This window comes from Bos indicus x Bos taurus, chromosome 2 (genome assembly GCF_003369695.1).
Source record: "Bos indicus x Bos taurus breed Angus x Brahman F1 hybrid chromosome 2, Bos_hybrid_MaternalHap_v2.0, whole genome shotgun sequence".
Taxonomy (NCBI): domain Eukaryota; kingdom Metazoa; phylum Chordata; class Mammalia; order Artiodactyla; family Bovidae; genus Bos; species Bos indicus x Bos taurus.
Window position 1 is genome coordinate 14847792 of NC_040077.1, and position 22263 is coordinate 14870054.

General features: G+C 36.7%; 1 protein-coding gene across 1 annotated transcript in view; it reads left to right on the forward strand.

Moving 5' to 3' along the window:
- CERKL (ceramide kinase like) overlaps positions 1–22263 on the forward strand; it is a 136567-nt gene that overhangs the window by 34823 nt on the left and 79481 nt on the right. Inside the window, exon 2 of the mRNA XM_027556185.1 lies at positions 14656–14898. Within this exon, the coding sequence (XP_027411986.1) occupies positions 14656–14898 (243 nt within the window). The remainder of the gene's footprint in view (positions 1–14655; positions 14899–22263) is intronic.

Consider the following 22263-nt stretch of genomic DNA (forward strand, 5'->3'; position numbering starts at 1 on the left):
ACTATTATAGTCTGATCTTTCTCTAATCCCTCCCCTGTTGCTATTTTTTTAAACCACCATTTAACTTATGTGGGAAACAATATATGTAACTTAAATTCTCAAAAAGCTTTGAAGGACCTTTGTGCCTTCACCTCTGTGAAGTTAGGAACCTCTGATATGTGACTAGACTTCAGCTGAGTAGTACTGGACAGTAGGAATTCAGAGGCACTGGAAAATGAGGAATGTTTCTTGGAGGAGGGGCTCCATGAGCTCTGACAGATGGTTAATGTTTGAAAAGACTAGAGTCAAGAAGGCCTTCCATTTGTTGGGAAATGAAGGAGCAAAGGTTCAGAGGTTGAAATGCATACACCATCATTAAGATATTAACTGATTGATGTAATTGTAAATACAGTCAGTAGCAAACTTTTATAGAACACCTAGCCTTGTTTGAAGCATTGAGCTGGGGTTGGACTCAGAGATTAGAGGTGAGGAGGGCAGTGAAGATATTGTTGAAATGAATTACTGAGAACTAGAAAAAGGAAGACTGATCACCATACTTCTGGGGTTCATGGGGAATCTGCACAAGGATCATTTAGTAGCATATATATGAACTATAATCCTATATGAATTGATATACATAACTGAACTGGTAATGCCAAAAAAGACTAGATTATAAGATTAAGATGAATTAATTTTTTATTTTTTAAAAATGTATTTATTTTAATTGGAGGCTAATTACTTTACATTATTGTAGTGGGTTTTGCCATACATTGACATGAATCAGCCATGGGTGTACATGTGTTTCCCATCCTGAAACCCCTCCCACCTCCCTCCCCATCCCATCCCTCAGGGTCATCCCAGTGCACCGGCCCTGAGCACCTTGTCTCATGCATCGAACCTGGACTGACAATCTGTTTCATATATGATAATGAATGTTTCAATGCTAGTCTCTCAGGTCATCCCCCCCTTACCTTCTCTCACAGAGTCAAATAGACTGTTATATACATCTGTGTCTCTTTTGCTGTCTCGCATATAGGGTCATTGTTAGCATCTTTCTAAATTCCATATATATGCATTAGTATACTGTATTGGTATTTTTTGTTCTGACTTACTTCACTCTGTATAATAGGCTCCAGTTTCATCCACCTCATGAGAACTGATTCAAATGTATTCTTTTTAATGGCCGAGTAATATTCCATTGTATATATATACCACAGCTTTCTTTTCCATTCATCTGCTGATGGACATCTAGGTTGCTTCCATTTCCTGGCTATGATAAACAGTGCTGTGATGAACATTGGGGTACACGTGTCTCTTTCAGTTCTGGTTTCCTCGGTGTGTATGCCCAGCAGTGGGATTGCTGGGTCATATGGCAGTTCTATTTCCAGTTTTTTAAGGAATCTCCACACTGTTCTCCATAGTGGCTGTACCAGTTTGCATTCCCACCACCAGTGTAAGAGGGTTCCCTTTTCTCCACACCCTCTCCAGCATTTATTGTTTGTAGACTTTTTGATAGCAACCATACTGACTGGCATGAGATGGTACCTCATTGTGGTTTTGATTTGCATTTCTCTGATAATGAGTGATGTTGAGCATCTTTTCATGTGTTTGTTAGCCATAAGATGAATTAAGCTTATATTTTCTGTTGGTCTCTAGAATAGTATTTATGTTGGTGCAAAAGTAATTGCAGTTTCAGACCCTGAATTTTAAGTCACTATAACTGGGCTCAAACACATCTTTATTAATCAAAATAGGAATCACTACAATCAGCACATTTTTGCCAGTGAGAAATAACTTTACTCCTGTAGCAAAAAAATTCATGTTTTGGGATTTGATGAACTCTTGGAAAGCATTTTCTGTGTTGTCCTGGTTATGAAAGCATTTTTACTGCAAAAAGTTGTCAAGATGCTTGAAGAAGTGGTAGTCGGTTGGCAAGAGGTCAGGTGAATATGGTAGATGAGGCAAAACTTCGTAGCCCATTTATTCAGCTTTTGAAGCGTTGGTTGTGTGGCGTGAGGTCAGGAGTTGTCACAGAGAACTGGGCCCTTTCTGTTGACCAGTGCTGGCTGCAGGTATTGCAGTTTTTGGTGCATCTCATCCATTTGCTGAGCATACTTCTCAGATATAATGGTTTAGCTGGGATTCAGAAAGCTGTGGTGGATGAATTTGGCCTCAGACCATCAAACAGTGACCGTGACATTTTTTTGGTGAAAGTTTGGCTTTAGGAAGTGCTTGGGAACTTCTTCTCCGTGCAGCCACTGAGCTGGTTGTTACTGGTTGTTGTGTAAAATCCACTTCTTGTCACTTGCCAAAATCTGATGGAGAAATGTTTCATTGCTCTTGTGTAGAATAAGAAAAGACGGCACTTCAAAATGATTTTTTGATTTTCGGTCAGCTCATGAGGCACCCACTTATCAAGCTTTTTCACCTTTCCAGTTTGCTTCCAGTGCCAAACAGCCATAGAATGGTCGAGGTTGAGTTCTTGGGCAACTTCTCTTGCAGTTGTAAGAGGATCTCTCAGTTAGTCGTTGTCAACTTCTGATGGCCGGCCACTACGCTCCTCATCAAGGCTCTCGTCTCCTTTGCAAAACTTGTTGAACCCTGCCGCAGTACACATTCATTAGCAGTTCCTGGGCCAGGTGTGTTGTTGACACTGCTAGTTGTCTCTGCTGCTTTATGACCCATTTTGAACTCAAATAAGAAAATCACACAAATCTGCTTCTTGTCTAACATCAATTCATTAGCAAAAGACATAAATCGAGGAATGCACCTTAAAATGATGTGTACGTAACCACATTAATTTAAGAATGTATTCCGATATCAAATGGCAAAATTCAACAGTGCAAAACCACAGTTACTTTTGACTGACCTAAATACCATTCTCAGAGACTGCCCATTTATGAATGTTTTCCCTAAGGAGTAGAAATGTATGTAGATGTGTAAAATAACAGGGACAAATGTATAACTAGATAATAAATCAGGTAATACACAATTCCAAGAGATGCACATGAGTGCTCTTACTGAAGGAAAATGACAAAACCCAAACAATTGCATGATAAACTCATGCTATAGAATATGAAATTTTGAATTGCTCTTTTAGTTCACTAGGTTTCATATGTAGTAGGGACTTGTTGCACAGTCTAAAAAAATTAGTGGTAAAATCTTAAACTGATACAAAATGATGAAAGATAAAAATGCGTAAATCATGACATTTTAAGGCTGCATTTTCTTAAGCTTAGGCCTGTCTTCATAATAGTATAGATAGGTCCAGAGTTTCTTGAGTGTTTTTAGTCTTGGAAGCCCTTTACACTCTTAAATTGTTGAAAACCACAAAGAACCTTTGTGTATATATAATACCCCTGATATTTACCATGTTAGAAGTTAAACATTTAAAATATTCATTAAAAATAACAGTAATAAGTCCATTGCATTTTAACATAAATAATGTTTGGACTAAAAATAACTATTTTCCAAAACAATTAAAAAATCAGTGTCATCTTCTTGACTACAGTTTGCAAATCTTTTTTTAGAAGACACAGTGTTCCTTAACAGAAAGATTTAATAAAAGATAGCTGAGTTTTCAAGATTGCTTCTGCCTTCAGTTTGTTGTGAATGTATTTGTTTTTGTTAAAGTATATAAGAAAAATCCAATTTCACACAGATATTTGTTTAGAACAGGAAAGTATTTTAAATAATGTTTTCAGGTAATTGTGGATATTCTTTGATACTACAGTAAAACTTGGTAAGTGCTAATTTCTTAAATGTTAGTTACATAGCAGAATCTGTAAACATATCAGTTAACCTTCTGTAGTTTGCTATTTGAAAATTTGTTGGTCTGTCTTGCACTTTGAGTCTTTAGTTATGCATAATTTTATAATATCCTGCATTGAGTATTTGGAAAAAGTGGTCTACTGAGTTATATAGAGCTTCCAAATGTTGACACATTTAATTATATAAATTTTTAAACTATCAGATATATTAACATCCCTGCCAATATCAGCATAAGATTCTTTAAATACTGGCAAGCTGTCAAGCTCACCGTGGCAGATACAGGTTTTACAAAATTCTGATTTTTGCTTGAAAGTTAGAATTTTGTCATTGACAGCATTCTTAGTTGTTTTGCTTGAGTGACTGGCTCACTTTGCTTAATTCCCAGAAAACATTTACCAAATACTCATACTTGCATATAATAGTTTTTTAGTCCCATCTTTCAAGCAAAAATGATTTTCTGAACAAAATCGAACTAGTCACAGCGTGAATGGTATGAGTTCTTTTCCTGAAGAGAACTTTCATTTGTAGCTGAAATGCTTTTTTGTACAGTTCCCATATCACACATAATACATATAAAAAAGAAATTACTAAAGGGTAGAGATTTTTAAAAATTAGAGTGTTACTGCTTCATCAAGGACAGTTAAGTGATATATATTTTTTTAAACTGTGAGTTTGAAGTGATGAAGAATGCAACAATTATTAGTGAAATTTAGTGTCACTTCCTTGATTCATGGTGACACCAGATGTTTTAACCACTATTTCCTTTTCAAATGTCAGCACAGTGAAAAAGGCAAATAACATCTTTAGTATTATTATAAAAATCATTTTGATCCTCTATACCTTCTGAGAAGACATGCTGAGGATATTTAAATGGTTGCCCTAATTTGCCAATTTTGCCATTATTTGTATAAAACAGTGTTATAAGTATGAACATTTTATTAATGCTATAGATTTAGGGAAAAAATTGATTTCTAAGAGTTTGCTATTTGGAACATGAGTTCCAAGATAGAGCTTAGAATAGAAATTTGTCAATAGAAAGTTTCAATTATACTATTATACTGTAGTATAATATATTATACTATATAATATATATTATATGTTATATTATATTATATGTATATTATATATTCAATTATACTATACTAAATTTTCAATTATACTATTTTTAAATATACTGAATTTATGTGGTATTTGTGATTAAACATAGACTATGTAATTTAAAATTGTTATTGTCACTTTGTAGCATAGACATTCAATGTTCTGAATAAAGAATTATATATTTATTGTCTATATTTCAAATAATCAAAACAAAGAATAATATTTAAATTATTTGACTAAGTTCATTTTGGACTTTATGCAAAAGTACTTATGTATCTTTGGGCACTTAAGTTCTTAAGAGAAGTCCCTAAGCTATTTATACGTGATAGAAATAACTAGAAATAAGTGGGGAAAAAATTGCAGATGGAAATTGAGCATTAATTTTTGTATTTGGTATGACAAAAATGTGACTTTTTGGTATTCTTTTACAAGATAATTCTATTTCTTGTCATTCTTGATAAGTGTTTATATTTAGGAACTTAAGCTTTTATGCTAACAAATGTTAAGTCAGAATTCTTGAGGATTGTAATGCACTGTGATGGTTTTCAGTAAATTACTGGAGCAGCCCTATTTATTTAAACCCTGGTTTAACCTGATTATTAACAATTAAATTGTGTTTTCTTCTTACAATTAAAGTGTATTCAAATTTATTGGTCCCTTGCTTCACAGATTTATCTCAGTATGTGGTGTATTCAAACAGAATTTTGTATTTTTAATTAGGGGATTAGATAAGTAATTCTGAAGAGCCAAAAAAAAAAAAAATTGTTAGACATCACATTGCTTAACCATCTAATATACCATAAGTGTGTGTCTGCACTCTGTTGTGGGAGCTGTCTATCAGGCAGGCTTGTTTTTCGGGCAGTATTTTAAAGAGTGGACATGTGCAGGAACTGTGAGCACAATTAGCGCCAAGCAGATAAATCCAGCTCTAATCCTGTTTACGGTCTGCATCAGACAGATGTGCCAAGATTGATTTAGACAAGCCCTGGGCTTACAGTAATATTTTTAAAAGTGCCATTCACTGTTCTATTTCTGTTAAACCTTTGCTAAATATTCTTAAGTGTTGTTGGTTTTACTGTTCTTGTTAGCCACCCTAACCTACTTTAAGCAGGTCCTGCTTTGCTCTCATGCTGACAGGGTAACCTGCCAGGAGAGGTTATCTTTATTCCCTGTAATTAAATTGACTTTTCCCCTCAAGAAAATACAACAATAGGAAGTGGGTGCTGAATTAAATAAATAGCATGATATCCAATAGACATATACTTAAATCCCATGCTGGAACAGATGGTCCCCAGCATCTCTGTAAGTAATGTGAGAGGACAGTTAATGTTCTGAAACAACTAGCTATCACCAATATGATCCTAATGAACCAATAGATTTCAAATAATAAACCACATGCCACAAAGAAAAATTGCATATCATCTGTAAGGTTTTAATGCTCCTAAACTGGAAAAAAAGTCTGTAGATGATTTTCATGTTTTTCTAATGTTATCAAATATCAATTTATAAAGTTTAACTTCATATTTTTTACCAATAAAGGTAAGTTTTAGCATTAAAGTAAAGTTACATTTAAATTATATCCCCCCAAGTATGTTTAAAAAATTTTTTTAGCTCCTCTTTTACATACTTAGGTTGTGCATGGAAATGTGGCTTTTGCATACAATTATGAAAGCATTTGCTTTTATTCGTGGCAGAAACTGGTTATCCTGTTAACAGAGGTTGCTGTGTGGTGCTGGAAGTGGCTATCTTACAGATGAACGATTAGGCAGAGATAAAAGACCTAAATATGTTTCAGCATTTATAAATAAAATAGTTTATAAACCAAAAGCAGTATTTTTCTGATTCACATAGAGAATAAGAGTCTGAGTCTTTCTTAAGCTTTTATTTATAAAGAGGTATAGGTAAGTGGTTGATTTTAATAGACCCCAAAATAATAGTCTTCACTCTGAATATGGTTTCTTTTTTTCTCTTTAATCATATTTCTCATCAATATTTGTATTTTCTAACTGTGTTTCAAAGAGTTAAGTGTTTTGGTGTGGGGGTAGAGGGGAGACAATGACCTTCTTAGATTTTCAGCTTATCCTCTCGACATCTCTAGAACCTTCAGCTCACTGGGGGTTAGCCTGAGGGCTCTCCACCTAGAAACCTGAGGCCCCTTTGGCCTTAGCTCTCTTTCAAGTCTTGGAAGCCAGTGTCCTGCTACCCGACAGAGCCAGCTGGTCCACTGCTTATATCTTAAGAACTTCAAAAACAAAACAAAGACACAGACAAGCACCATCTAATCTGATAATGGATAAACAATGTTTAGACAGTTCCGAGCCATTCCCGTGTTCTTGCCTGGAGAATACCAGGGACGAGGGAGCGTGGTGGGCTGCCGTCTATGGGGTCGCACAGAGTCAGACACAACTGACGTGACTTAACAGCAGCAGCAAGCCATTAAATAAAACCATTTTAAATTCAAGTTCACACAATTTTAATGAGTTTTATTCCTAAAGACTATATTCAGAAGAAAACAGTTTTCTATAAAACTAGTTATATACACATCTTCGCATATGTTAGGAAACAGTTTTGTTTAAAATCAGGTGTTTCCTGTGATTAGAGAGAACTGGGCTGATTTACTCATGTTGTGTAAATGACTGACGTTGAAGAAATGAATAATAGACCAGAATTTCTACGTAGGAAATTGGCACCTGAGAGATTCCTATAGCTGCTGAGGAAAATAGAGTGCTGAAGAACATTTGTCTATTGTTAGAAATTTGAAAAGCAAGCAAAAACTATTTTATTCACAAATCAATTTTATTTTCATTTCAAATGAAAACAAAATGTTTCTGTAGTGCTTCCTCTTAGCTTCCTCTTGTCACGCTGGCGAAGAGATCAGGCATGTGAAAACCTCAAATGTGAATCTGTAGGCAAATGTGGGAAAAGGTTAGAAGTCTGAGCAGGGAAAGCAGGAAATACAATTCAGAGTTACAGGCCTTTTCAGAATTTTCAATTCTGTCAGCTCCTGGTTGCTAGAGTCTAACCTTCCATTTCCTTGAAGCTCACCATGAAGTTTTGAATGAAGTACAGTTGATGCTTGAATAACATGTTTGAACCACGTTTGTCCACATATATGCAAATTTTTATCAGTAGTAAATGGTGCTTGTTTGCATTCTTGGACGTGGAACCACGGATGGGAGGAACCATGAATATGGAGGGATGGCTATAAGTTATATGTGGATTTTTGATGACACTTGAGGATGTACCTTTAAACAACCCTGGGTTGTTTAAGGATCAAGTCTACTACTCAGTTAAGACACATGAGTGATTTTGCTGTTTTCCTAGGATCTAGTTAGAGGCAATGGCACCCCACTCCAGTACTCTTGCATGGAAAATCCCATGGATGGAGGAGCCTGGTAGGCTGCAGTCCATGGGGTTGCTAAGAGTCAGACACGACTGAGCGACTTCACTTTCACTTTTCACTTTCATGCACTGGAGAAGGAAATGGCAACCCACTCCAGTGTTGTGGGCTGCTGTCTATGGGGTCGCACAGAGTCAGACACGACTGAAGTGACTTAGCAGCAGCAGCAGAATAAAAAACAGATCCAGAAGGTCAGATGGGTGTGTGTTTACTTCAAGAAGGTCCTTACTTCTGTGCAGTGTTGGTAAGGACCAAAGTACTTGGATTTAGATCTTGGATCTGGCTCCTACCAGTTGTATGACCATGGACAAGATACTTAAATGCTGTGGCCTGAATTCCTTCTTTTTAGGAAAAAGCGTCTGCCTTGGGTAGTGTAAGGATTAAATGAGATAATAGATGTTAAGTGCTGAGGGCAATGTCTGGCATATAGCACATGCTAATTAAATATTAGCTTCCCTTACATTTTAGAAAATGGGATTTTAAAGATTAAAATGAATAATATGATCAGGAACTATTTTAGGATGAGCAAGAAAACCATCTTTTTCAGTTGATTACAGAAATATTTCCATTGTAGGAAAATTAGAAATTCATATACGCAAACTAATTCACAATCTCACTCTCCTTCCAAGTTTTCATATGCATCGTCATACATATGTGCATATGGAAATACATTCCACATACATTATGCATTCAATAAATATATACAAAACAGTAATGGAAATGTGGTACACTGTTTTAGACACTTTTCTAGTCAGATTGCTACACTTTAATGGCTGAATAGCATTATAGTATATGAATATGCTTCATTTTCCAAAACCAATAGTCTGTTAGGTCACATTTAGGTTATTTCCAAGTTTCACTCAAATAATGCTTGGGTAAGCATTCTTCTAGCTAAATTGTGCATATTATCTATTCCCTTAGGATAAATTCCTGGAAGTAAATTGCTCGATCAAAAATATGCATATTTTAAAGCATTTTCCCTTTTCTCCTTTTAAGAAACTGATAAAATATAATGCTGATTACAGAAAGGAATGTTTATAAGTAAAAATTAATCTTATACTCCTTTATATCTCTGTTTTCATTGATAACTACTGTTTGTTGTATGTTTTCTGTGTGGATTATTTTCTCCTTTTAATGAAAGTGAGATCAGCCTCTCAGATTATTGTCATTTGCTTTTTATTCCACTTACTCATACCTCAATATGGATGTCTTTCCACATCAACACACAAAGATCTAATTTTCTCATTGTGAGTTGCAGATTATGATTAAGCAATTCTCCTATTGAAGAACATGAATACTGCTTCAAATAGTTTTGCTATTATAAATACTGCTGCAATTAACATTTTGAAATCTTTTGATAAGTATTCCCAACTTGTTCTCCAGCAGTTACCATTTTTGCATTCCCACCGGCGCTGGGACTGGTTCCCTTTGCCCATACCATCAATGAGCGTTATTTTTGATCTTGTGCCAATCTAAAAGGCAAAAAGTGGTATCTTGTTGTTTTAATTTGCATTTCTTTGATTACTAATTAGATTGAACTTTCTCATATGTTCATTGGTCAATTTGCATTTCTTCTTTTGTGAAATGCCTGCCTGTGTCTTTAATGTACTCTTCCACTGAAGTGTTTCTTTTCTTGATTAAATAGATTATTTAACTGTCGTATGTTGCAAATATTTCTTCCCAGTTGGATTTTGTTTATGACTTCTATTTATGGGTCTTTAGGACCTTATTGGCATTGAATAACCTTTATGTTATGCATCTCAGTCTCTGTCTGCCTTTATTGCCGTACTATGGCTTTACTAGTTTATGGTTATATAAAGTTCTTTGTAATCTAGAAATATTGGTGTATATCATGAAACAGAGATCTAGTTTTTCTTTTCTTTTTTAAAGATGAACCAGTTCTAAATCATCTTTTACTAAATATTCCTCACTGATTTTGGATACTACCATTATCACATTTGTGACTTTTAAAATATATGCAAATATTTCTTTGGACCATTCATTTATCTATTTCTAGATGTTTTAATTATTATAACTTTATATTACCTGGCTGGTATGTACTTCTCCTCATTACTATTAAAACATTTTTCTTCATTATTTATTCCAAGGAAATTTACAAATCATTTGATAAGGTTCCTTGCTCCTTACATCAAAGAAAATACCATTTCGATTTTGACTGGAATTGCATTATAAGTAATTAATAATGAGAATACTAGCATAAAAATAATGTAATCTTGGAACTTGATATGCCTTCATTTGTCTCTCAATTTATTTTGTATGGCCTTTTCTACCCAAACAAGTCCAGGATCATTTTGATAAATTTGTTCCTAGATAATAATTTGCATGGGGTCTCTTTATCCCCAATATTCTTTCTTTCTAGCTATTGATATATTTGTAACCAGCTTCCTTATTGGCTATTCTTATTCATTCTAATGATTTCAAATAGATTCTCTGGGGTTTTTTGAATATATTGTGATACTGTCTATAAGTAGCACAGTTCCATCTCTCCCTCTAGCCCTTCCACCATCAGTTTTTATTTAATTTTCCTTGTGTATGATAGTGACCAGAATGTTGAGAATAGTAAGAGTAATATTAGGTATTCTTGCCCTGTTTCCATAAATTCTACTAAGTTGGATCTTGGTTGTTGTTTCAGTATCTTTAAATTTGCAATTACAAGAGATTTTAAATAGGAATAGTCATTGAATTGTTTACTGCCAAAGTAAAGTACACATGGCAAGGAATTCAGGCTATAATATAGGACTTGTGAAAAAATATATATTTCATCCTTTTCATTTTTTTCCCCTCAGTGATCCTTGCCTCCCTTCCTACCTGACCCCTTTGGAGGTCTTATTTGTTGTATGTTTGATTACATAAAAATTAATGTGAGACACAAGCTTATAATGAATATTATAAGATTGTTCTCACTTGCTCAGTTGTATCAGACTCTTTGCTAACCCATGGACTATAGCCAACCAGGCTCCTCTGTCCATGGGATTTCCCAGGCAAGAATACTGGAGTGGGTTGCTATACCCTTCTCCAGGGGATCTTTCGAACCCAGGGGTTGAACCCTTGTCTCCTGCATAGCAGGCAGATTCTTTACCATCTGAGCCACCAGGGAAGCAAGTTTAGGCAATATACATACCAAAATTGGAATACCAGACCATCTTACCTGCCTCCTGAGAAACATGTATGCAGGTCAATAAGCAATGGTTAGAACTGAACATGGAACAACAGACAGGTTCCAAATTGGAAAAGGAGTACGTCAAGGCTATATATTGTCAGCCTGCTTATTTAACTTATATCAGAGTACATCATGCAAAATACCAGGCTGGATGAAGCATAGGCTGGAATCAAGATTGCTGGGAGAAATATCAATAACCTCAGATATGCAGTTGATGCCACCCTAATGGCAGAAAGCAAAGAGGAATGAAAGAGCCTTTTGATGAAACTGAAAGAGGAGAGTGAAAAAGCTGGCTTAAAACTCAACATTCACAAAACAAAGATCATGGCATCTGGTCCCATCACTTCAAGGCAAATAGATGGGGAAACAATGGTAACAGTGACAGACTATTTTTTGGGGCTCCAAAATCACTTCAGATGGTGACTGAAGCTATGAAATTAAAAGACACTTGCTTCTTGGAAGAAAAGCTATGATCAACATAGACAGCATATTAAAAAGCAGAGATATTACTTTGCCAACAAAGGTCTGTCTAGTCAAGGCTATGGTTTTTCCAGTAGTCATGTATGGACGTAAGAATTGGACCATAAAGAAAGCTGAGTGCCAAAGAATTGATGCTCTTGAACTGTGGTGTTGGAGAAGACTCTTAGCTATTTGGACTGCAAGGAGATCCAACCAGTCAGTCCTAAAGGAAATCAGTCCTGAATATTCATTGGAAGGACTAATGCTGAAGCTCCAATACTTTGGCCACCTGATGTGAAGAACTGACTCATTGGAAAAGACCCTGATGACGGGAAAGATTAAAGGCGGGAGGAGAAGGGGACGACAGAGGATGAGATGGTTGGATGGCGTCACAGACTCGATGCACATGAGTTTGAGCAAGCTCCAGGAATTGGTGATGGACAGGGAATCCTGTCGTGCTGCAGTCCATGGGGGTCACAAAGAGTGGGACACAATTGAGTGACTGAACTGAAGCAAAAGATGGAATTTTATATCTTGCCTGTAGGAGGAATGTTAGGCAGCTAGTAATTATCCATTCTGCACAAATATATAAATAAATTCTAAATCTGCATTTATGTAATATTCTAATTTTATGTTAAATGTAATATTCAATAAGATCTAAATTTTAGGGGAAAAAACTTCTAAGCATAATATTTTTCTCTCCAGTGCAATTATTAAAAAGGAAAGCACATTTCTATTACTTCCTCTACCTTAGTTCAAGCCTCGTAGATTGGTTTCCACTCCTCCAATGTCTCATTCGTGTTTTCTAATCTTTATCCTGATGACATAATCATCTTTGCGAAACTAAATTGCAGTGTTATGGTGAAAAATGTACAGCACCTTGGGATCAATGCACAATGAGCAAACTCCCGAGTGTAGCATGAAGATTTGTCATGGACTCATGATAAGTCTGGACTCAGACTTCCTCTTTTGCACCTTTTTGGGAGCCTTCCCAACTTCAGTTCAGGTGTCCTCAGCCTTTAGGAGAAGGGGGTCCCACCACATCCCCTGGGAAGGGTCTTGATTAAGAGAGTAAGTGTTCCAGGTGAAGCATAACATTAGGACAATGAATAACAAAAAGTTTTAATCTTTTTTCAGGATTAAAACATGTTGAATCTCTCATATATGCACACCTCTTCCTCTCCCACTAGATTTGAATAAAGAACCAAGTTCAAATTCACTGGCAACCATTGTACAATGATGGAAAGGACCATATTTAAGATGAAGCCAAGGTTCATGAAAGAAATACCAAAATACAGTGGGCACAGCACACACTGACCCGTGTGCTTGTATGTTCTGCTAACTTCTGTCTACTCTCACTCTTCCGCTGTACACAGATCTGACCCGTGTGCTTGTATGTGCTGCTAACTTGCCTGTCTACTCTCACTCTTCCGCTGCACACAGAACTGACAGTGTGCTTGTATGTGCTGCTAGCTTCTGTCTACTCTCACTCTTCCGCTGCACACAGAAATTCATTGTTTGCCTTCTCATCACCGACTTGATGGACATGAGTTTGAGTGAACTCCGGGAGTTGGTGATGGACAGGGAGGCCTGGCGTGCTGCAATTCATGGGGTCGCAAAGAGTCGGACACAACTGAGTGACTGAACTGAACTCTGTAAAAGTGTCCAGTTCAAATTCTTTTCCTGGGTTTTCTGATAAAAATTCATATGACCCTCTGAGACACCAGAATTCTTTTATGTATATCCCAATTATATCTACTTTAAATATCTATTTTAATCCCAATAAATAATGGCCACTCAGGAGCAGGTAGTAGAACTTCTCTCTCTTGCATTCTGCATAGTGTTTAACACAAAGCTTTCAACAGAAGTTTCTTGAACTGAATGATATATAGTAATAGCCATGTTAAACTGTTTTGGATACTAAATCAATGAAACAAAATAATTCAGTGTATTTATCTCACTTTTCATTGACTCCTAACGTGAATTTCAAACTTTTCCTTCTGCTAATCCTTAAAAATCTTCAGGGAAAGAAACACGAGGTCTGAATCATTTCTTTTTCTTATAAACCACCTTCAAGGAAGCCAAAAGCCACAAAGATCAAAGATTAATTCCTTCACTATAATTTTGTTTTGATTCAGAACCTTCATTGCAGTAGATGCCTTTTCGGGTATCTCCCACAAAGATTATTGTTATTCTTCTTTAATTTCCTTCTATTTCATCCATCAAGTCATGAGATATAAGTTTATAAACAACAACAACAACAGCATAGTGAGATTCAGGTGGATCTTTCTTTTTAGATTGGCAGGAATTCATTGTTTTCTACTCACAGTAATCTCACCATTTCCTTTTTGCACATGCATCTCTACCAAAAATGTACATTTTCTTTCCCTTTCATTTTGCCTTCAACAGCCTGTCTTAAACTCACTTCTGTTAGTGAATCCTTTTCTTTCCATTACTTTACTCTGTCCCTGTAAGTAACAGGAAGCCTCTTGCATGATACTAATTTATTATTACTGAAATGTTGCTTTGTTTTTGTTCCTGGAATTCTTCATGCATTGAATATGTGTGGCAGGGACTCTCTTCCATTTTTTTCTATCTATGGGATAATGGACCTAATTTTTCCTTTTTTCCCTCCCCATCTCATATAGGACTTGACATAAAGCATAATCAGATGATAAATATTTTTGAGTTTTTTCACTATTTATTATTCATACATATAAGAATATAAACACAATGGTTTTGACTTGAAATTTTAATTTCTTTTCAGGTGATTCCAAGTATGATTTTCTACATAAAGAAGAATTTGTTGAACTCAAGGACATATTCTCTGTCAAACTGAAACGGCGTTATTCAATTAAACAGCAGGGAAGTGGTACTTTATTAGGAATCACTCTCTTCATATGTTTGAAAACGGAAAAAAATAAATTAAAGGATTCTACACTTGATCTTATTAATTTAAGTGAAGACCACTGTGACATATGGTTTAGACAGTTCAAGAAAATTTTGGCAGGTAAGTACTCCTTATGGAAATTTTTAATGAGTCTCGTTTCCTTGATGTAGATTATTAATCTAAACATGGTATCATATTTATCAATAACCCTTAATTATATTGAGGTTGTTTGTTTCTATTTTGGACTTCCCTGGTGGCTCAGACGGTAAAGCGTCTGTCTACAATGCGGGAGACCTGGGTTCGATCCCTGGGTCAGGAAGATTCCCAGGATAAGGCAATGGCAACCCACTCCAGTACTCTTGCCTGGAAAATCCCATGGATGGAGGAGCTTGGTGCAGGCTACTATCTATTTCTAGTCTGTTAAATGTTCTTAGCATGAAAGGTGTTGAATTTGGTCACATGCTTTTTCTACATTAATTGAAACAATCATATAACTTTTTCTTTTCATTCTGTTAATGTGGTGTTCTACACTGATTTTTAATAGGTTGAACCATCCTTGCATTCCAGCAATAAATCCCAAATAGTCATAGTATATAATTCTTTTCATATTTTACTGAATTTGGCCTGCTAGTATTTTAACATTACTATTCATTAGGGATATTTGTGTGTAGTTTTTATTTTTCTACTTTTAGTATCTTTCTGACTTTAATATCAAGGTAGTACTGACCTTATAGAATGACTTAGGAAGTAAGCGTTGAATGACTGCTTCCATGAAGAAGCTTTGATAATCTGAAGTAAAACACTTCTTAAATAATATTGTTCTCTTGGAAGCTGCTTTTAAAATGATATTTGTTTTTCTATTAGTGTTTCTTTTGAGCTTATATTAGAATTTATTTTTCTTGTACCTACACATTGATAGCAAGAGAATATATATACTGGATGACTTAAGAGTAACAGTTTTTATTAATTTAAATATAATTGATTTACAATATTATGTTTCAGGTATACAGCAAAGTGATTTAGTTTTATATGTGTGTGTGTATATTTTCCTATTGTTTTCCATTGTTGGTTATTACAAGATCCTGAATATAGTTCCCTGTGAAATATAATAAATTACTGTTTAGTTTATATATGTTAGTGTGCATCTATTAATCCCATACTCCTGATTTATCCCTCCCCCTTCCCCTTTGGACCCTGTGTTTCTATTTTTTAAGTAAGTTCATTTGTCCACTTTTTAGATTCCATATAATAAGTAATATCATATGGTATTTGTTTTTCTCTTCACTTAGTATGACAATCTCTAGGTCTATTCATGATGCTGCAAGTGGCATTATTTCATTCTTTTTTAATGGCTGAATAGTATTCCATTACAAACATATACATATATAAATATACACACATTTACATATATGTGTCTGTGTATATATACATACATATATATGTATGTATATACACCCAGGTAGCACTAGTAATAAACAATCTGCCTGTCAGTGCAGGAAACTTAAGAGACTCAGATTTGATCCCTGGGTTAGGAAGATCCCCTGGAGGTGGGCATGGCAACCCACTCCAATATTCTTGCCTGGAGAATCCCATGGACAGAGGAGCCTGGTGTGCTACAGTCCATAGCATCACAAAGAGTTGGACACGACTGAAGTTAGGATGCACGCACACACACACACACACACATCCCCGCACAACCCATGTCTTCTTTATCCCTTCGTCTGTTGATGGGCCCTGAGGTTGCTTCTGTGTCTTGGCTATTGTATGCAGTGCCTCCGTGAACACTGGGGTGCGTGTACCTTTTTGAATTAGAGCAGTTAGTTTTTCTGGATGTATGCCCAGGAGTGGGATTGCTGGATTAGACAGTAACTCTGTGTTTAGTTTTTTTTAATGAATTTCTATATTGTTCTTCATAATGGCTGCACCAATTTACATTCCCACCAACAGTGTAGGAGGGTTCTTGTTTCAACACACCCTCTCCAGCATATATTTGTAGAGTTTTTGATGATGGCCATTCTGACCTGTGTGAGGTGATACCTCATTGTAGTTTTGTATTGCTCAAGTAATTAATGATATTGAGCATCTTTTCATTTGCCTGTTGGCTATCTGTATGTCTTCTCTGGAGAAAAGTCTGTTCAGGTCTCGTGCCTATTTTTTGAAAGTATTGTTTTTTGAAATTGAGTTGTATGGACTGTTTGTACATTTTTGCAACTCTCTCCCAGTCTGTAGTTTGTCTTTTTGTTTTGTTTATGGTTTCCTTTGGTGTGCAAAATCTCATAAGTTTCAGTAGGTCTCATTGTTTATTTTTGCTTTTATTTATTTTACATTGAGAGACTGACTTTAGAAAACAGTGCAATTTGTGTCACAGAATGTTTTGCTTATCTGCTATTCTAGGAGTTTTGTGGTGTTGTGTCTTATATTTAAGTCTTTAAGCCATTTTGAACTGAATTAAATTTTTGTATATGGTGTAAGGGAGTGTTCTAACTTCATTGATTTATATGCGGTCATCTAATAAGAATAACATTTTTTTTTAAGATAATTTAAATTGTTTATACTTCAGGGTAGCTTTTCCTAAAGGTAATATCCAGAGAAAAGATAATATTTTCTAGAATGTTATGTCCTTATGAATTCAGTGTATCTTAAATTTTGAACGATATTTATACTTTATATATTAAATAAAGTATACATGAATATACATATGAAGTTGGACTATAAAGAAAGCTAAGCGCCAAATAATTGATGCTTTTGAACTGTGGTATTGGAGAAGTCTCTTGAGAGTTCCTTGGACTGCAAAGAGATCCAACCAGTCCATCCTGAAGGAAATCAGTCATGAATATTAATTGGAAGGACTGATGCTGAAACTGAAACTCCAAAACTTTGGCCACCTGATGCGAAGAACTGACTCATTAGAAAAGACCCTGATGCTGGGAAAGATTGAGGGCAGGAGGAGAAGGGGACAACAGAGGATGAGTTCGTTGGATGGCATCACTGACTCAATGGACATGAGTTTGAGTAAACTCCGGGAGTAGATGATGGACAGGGAGGCCTGGTGTGTTGCAGTTCATGGGGTCACAATGAGTCAGACATGACTGACCGACTGAACTGAATATATAAAGCACATTAGATTTCTGAAAGTATCTAGTCAAACTGAGTTTTAGGATTTTTTTCTCACAGACTTATAAATCTTGTTTTCTTCTTTTTTTGGCCATTTTTTCCTGTTTCCCAGGTTAACTAGGGTAGAGGCAGCTGTTGTTGATGCACAGCTTGGGGTAGAGATGATTCAGGATAGATCTGGGTGCCAGACAAAGAGCAGGCACATGGTGATGTTAAGTTTTCAGGCCAGAAATCATTGATCGAGAAGACTGAGGACCCAAGTTGGTCAAGTGCAGTCAGCTGATGTGGTTGTACGTATAGAAGATGGGTTGAAGTGACCTATTAGAACTACGAGACCTGTTACTAAATGGTCCGTTCAAGTGTAAGGAAACCTGATTAAGAAAACAGGAAACTACAGAGGCCAAAGTTTGGTCCATCTCTCTAGAAACATAATGTATATATATACATATCTATTTATATAGAGAGAGACTGAGGGAGGAGATATATATATATGTGTGTGTGTGTGTGTGTGTGTGTGTATGTGTGTGTATTCAGTTCAGTCACTCAGTCGTGTCTGACTCTTTGTGACCCCATGAATCACAGCACACCAGGCCTCCCTGTCCATCACAAACTCCCGGAGTTCACTCAGACTCACGTCCATTGAGTCAGTGATGCCATCCAGCCATCTCATCCTCTATCGTCCCCTTCTCCTCCTGCCCCTAATCCCTCCCAGCATTAGGGTCTTTTCCAGTGAGTCAACTCTTCACATGAAGTGGCCAAAGTATTGGAGTTTCAGCTTTAGCATCAGTCCTTCCAAAGAACACCCAGGACTGATCTCCTTTAGAATGGACTGGTTGGATCTCCTTGCAGTCCAAGGGACTCTCAAGAGTCTTCTTCAACACCACAGTTCAAAAGCATCAATTCTTCGGCGCTCACCTTTCTTCACAGTCCAACTCTTGCATCCATACATGACCACTGGAAAAACCATAGCCTTGACTAGACGGACCTTTGTTGGCAAAGTAATGTCTCTGCTTTTGAATATGCTGTCTAGGTTGGTCATAACTTTCCTTCCAAGGAGTAAGCATCTTTTAATTTCATGGCTGCAATCACCATCTGCAGTGATTTTGGAGCCCCCAAAAATAAAATCTGACACTGTTTCCACTGTTTTCCCATCTATTTCCCATGATGTGATGGGACCGGATGCCATGATCTTCGTTTTCTGAATGTTGAGCTTTAGGCCAACTTTTTCACTCTCTATTTTCACTTTCATCAAGAGGCTTTTGAGTTCCTCTTCACTTTCTGCCATAAGGGTGGTGTCTTCTGCATATCTGAGGTTATTGATATTTCTCCGGTCAATCTTGATTCCAGCTTGTGTTTCTTCCAGCCCAGGGTTCCTCATGATGTACTCTGCATATAAGTTAAATCAGCAGGGTGACAATATACAGCTTGACGTGCTCCTTTTCCTATTTGGAACCAGTCTGTTGTTCCATGTCCAGTTCTAACTGTTGCTTCCTGACTTGCATACAGGTTTCTTAAGAGGCAGGTCGGGTGGTCTGGTATTCCCATCTCTTGAAGAATTTTCCACAGTTTATTGTGATTCACACAGTCAAAGGCTTTGGCATAGTCAATATAGAAGAAATAGATGTTTTTCTGGAACTCTCTTGCTTTTTCCATGATCCAGTGGATGTTGGCAATTTGATCTCTGGTTCCTCTGCCTTTTCTAAAACCAGCTTGAACATCTGGAAGTTCATGGTTCACGATTTGCTGAAGCCTGGCTTGGAGAATTTTGAGCATTACTTTACTAGCATGTGAGATGAGTGCAATTGTGTGGTAGTTTGAGCATTCTTTGGCATTGCCTTTCTTTGGGACTGGAATGAAAACTGACCTTTTTCAGTCCTGTGGCCACTGCTGAGTTTTCCAAATCTGCTGGCATATTGAGTGTAGCACTTTCACAGCATCATCTTTCAGGATTTTAAATAGCTCAACTGGAATTCCATCACCTGCACTAGCGTTGTTCCAAGTGATGCTTCGTAAGGCCCACTTGACTTCACTAGGATGTCTGGCTCTAGGTGAGTGATCACACCATCGTGATTATCTTGGCCGTGGATATCTTTTTTGTATAGTTATTCTGTGTATTCTTGCCACCTCTTCTTAATATCTTCTGTTTCTGTTAGGTCCATACCATTTCTGTCCTTTATCGAACCCATCCTTGCATGAAATGTTCCCTTGGTATCTCTAATTTTCTTGAAGAGATCTCTAGTCTTTCCCATTCTGTTGTTTTCCTCTACTTCTTTGCATTGATCGCTGAGGAAGGCTTTCTTATCTCTCCTTGCTATTCTTCGGAACTCTGCGTTCAGATGCTTATATCTTTACTTTGCTCCTTTGCTTTTCACTTCTCTTCTTTTCACAGCTATTTGTAAGGCCTCCCCAGACAGCCATTTTGCCTTTTTGCATTTCTTTTCCATGGGGATGGTCTTGATCTCTGTCTCCTGTACAATGTCACGAACCTCATTCCATAGTTCATCAGGCACTCTATCTATCAGATCTAGTCCCTTAAATCTATTTCTTACTTCCACTGTATAATCATAAGGGATTTGATTTAGGTCATACCTGAACGGTCTAGTGGTTTTCCCTACTTTCTTCAATTTAAGTCTGAATTTGGCAATAGGAGTTCATGATTTGGGCCACCGTCAGCTCCCATTCAATATCACGGTAATCCAAGTCTATGCCCCAACCAGTAACGCTGAAGAAGCTGAAGTTGAACAGTTCTATGAAGACCTACAAGACCTTTTAGAACTAACACCCCCCAAAGATGTCCTTTTCATTATAGGGGACTGGAATGCAAAAGTAGGAAGTCAAGAAACATCTTGGGTAACAAGCAAATTTGGCCTTGGAATACAGAATGAAGCAAGGCAAAGGCTAATAGAGTTTTGCCAAGAGAATGCACTGGTCATAGCAAACACCCCCTTCCAACAACACAAGAGAAGACTCTACACATGGACATCACCAGATGGTCAACACCGAAATCAGATTGATTATATTCTTTGCAGCCAAATATGGAAAGGCTCTATACAGTCAGCAAAAACCAGACCGGGAGCGGACTGTGGCTCAGATCATGAACTCCTTATTGCCAAATTCAGACTTATATACATTTAACTAAAAGCATTCCACTTTAACAGTGGGTCTTTTACAGCATTTTTATTTTAAATTCATTTGAGAAGAGATAAAAAGAAGTTAAATGAAAATGAAAACTTAATTGAATTAAATTTCCCTTACATGGGCAAGTGTTCATGGGACTTCCATAGTCTATAAAATAGGAATGGGTCATTTGTTCAGGAGAGTCAAAGCTCTTCCTTGAACTGAAGGTCTTGAAGAAATCTTCTTCCCTGGGGCTTGTGAAAGGTGGCTGAGTGATATGAGAGACAACTTCCGCAACGTATCTCATCCATAAAAACCAGCAGCAAGCAAGCAGGGGGCATCCCAACAAAGCTCAGTTTAGTAAAAGCAATTTTATTAAAGAAAAGGAACTTGTCCAAACACACACACCCCACAGAAATACTATCCAAATATTTGTTCAGCTTAATGAGTAATGTTTTGGTTTGATCCAGAATTAAAATCTAAGCTAATTAGAGAGATGAATAAACTACATATTTCTTAGGCTATCATCCTTTGAAAATGTTACTTTTTGTATCATTGACTTTGATAATTTTTGGAGTTAGTGAAATACATGAGACCATATTCTTTGGCATTGTCCCGGAGGACAGAGCAATTTTGCTGATGAGCAAATAGATTGACTTTTGAAATCAACCAGTGCAAACACAACAGAGTTGAAATCATCTAGTAAAAATAAAGGAACTGAATCAAGGTGATTTGAATGAATGACTGTTAACCATTTCTGCCCCTGAGTCGTCTCAGTAGCTCCTTTAGGAGAAGCCAACTACTATCTCCAAGCCCCAGGAAGACAGTCCTGGGTCAGCTTCGTTATGCAACAGATGCACTCTTAAGGCTCCAAAGCTCTCTACCAAATGCTGCATGATACTGATACTTCCTTTTTTAAGGTTGCAGTCTTAAGACATTTTTCTTGATATTTTCTTCACTTTCAAAGCCATGCAATCCACGGGTTCATAGAAGTGCCTATTGCCTGAGAGTCAAATATTTACAATTGGATCAGGACTCGTTCTGTAAGTGGAGGTGGTCTGTGTCTTTCCTGGTCTTTCTGGGTTCAGGGTGATTGTTTACGTCTTCCTGGTCCTCTTTGGTTCTGACTTCCCCAGAGTTGGGTTTGTTTGTGGATTCTCTCTCTGTCTCACGTCCATTGTCCCTATGGTCTACTACATATACTGGGTCAGGTCTGGCAGATGAGTGGTTGTTGGTTTCCAAAAAAATTAAAAA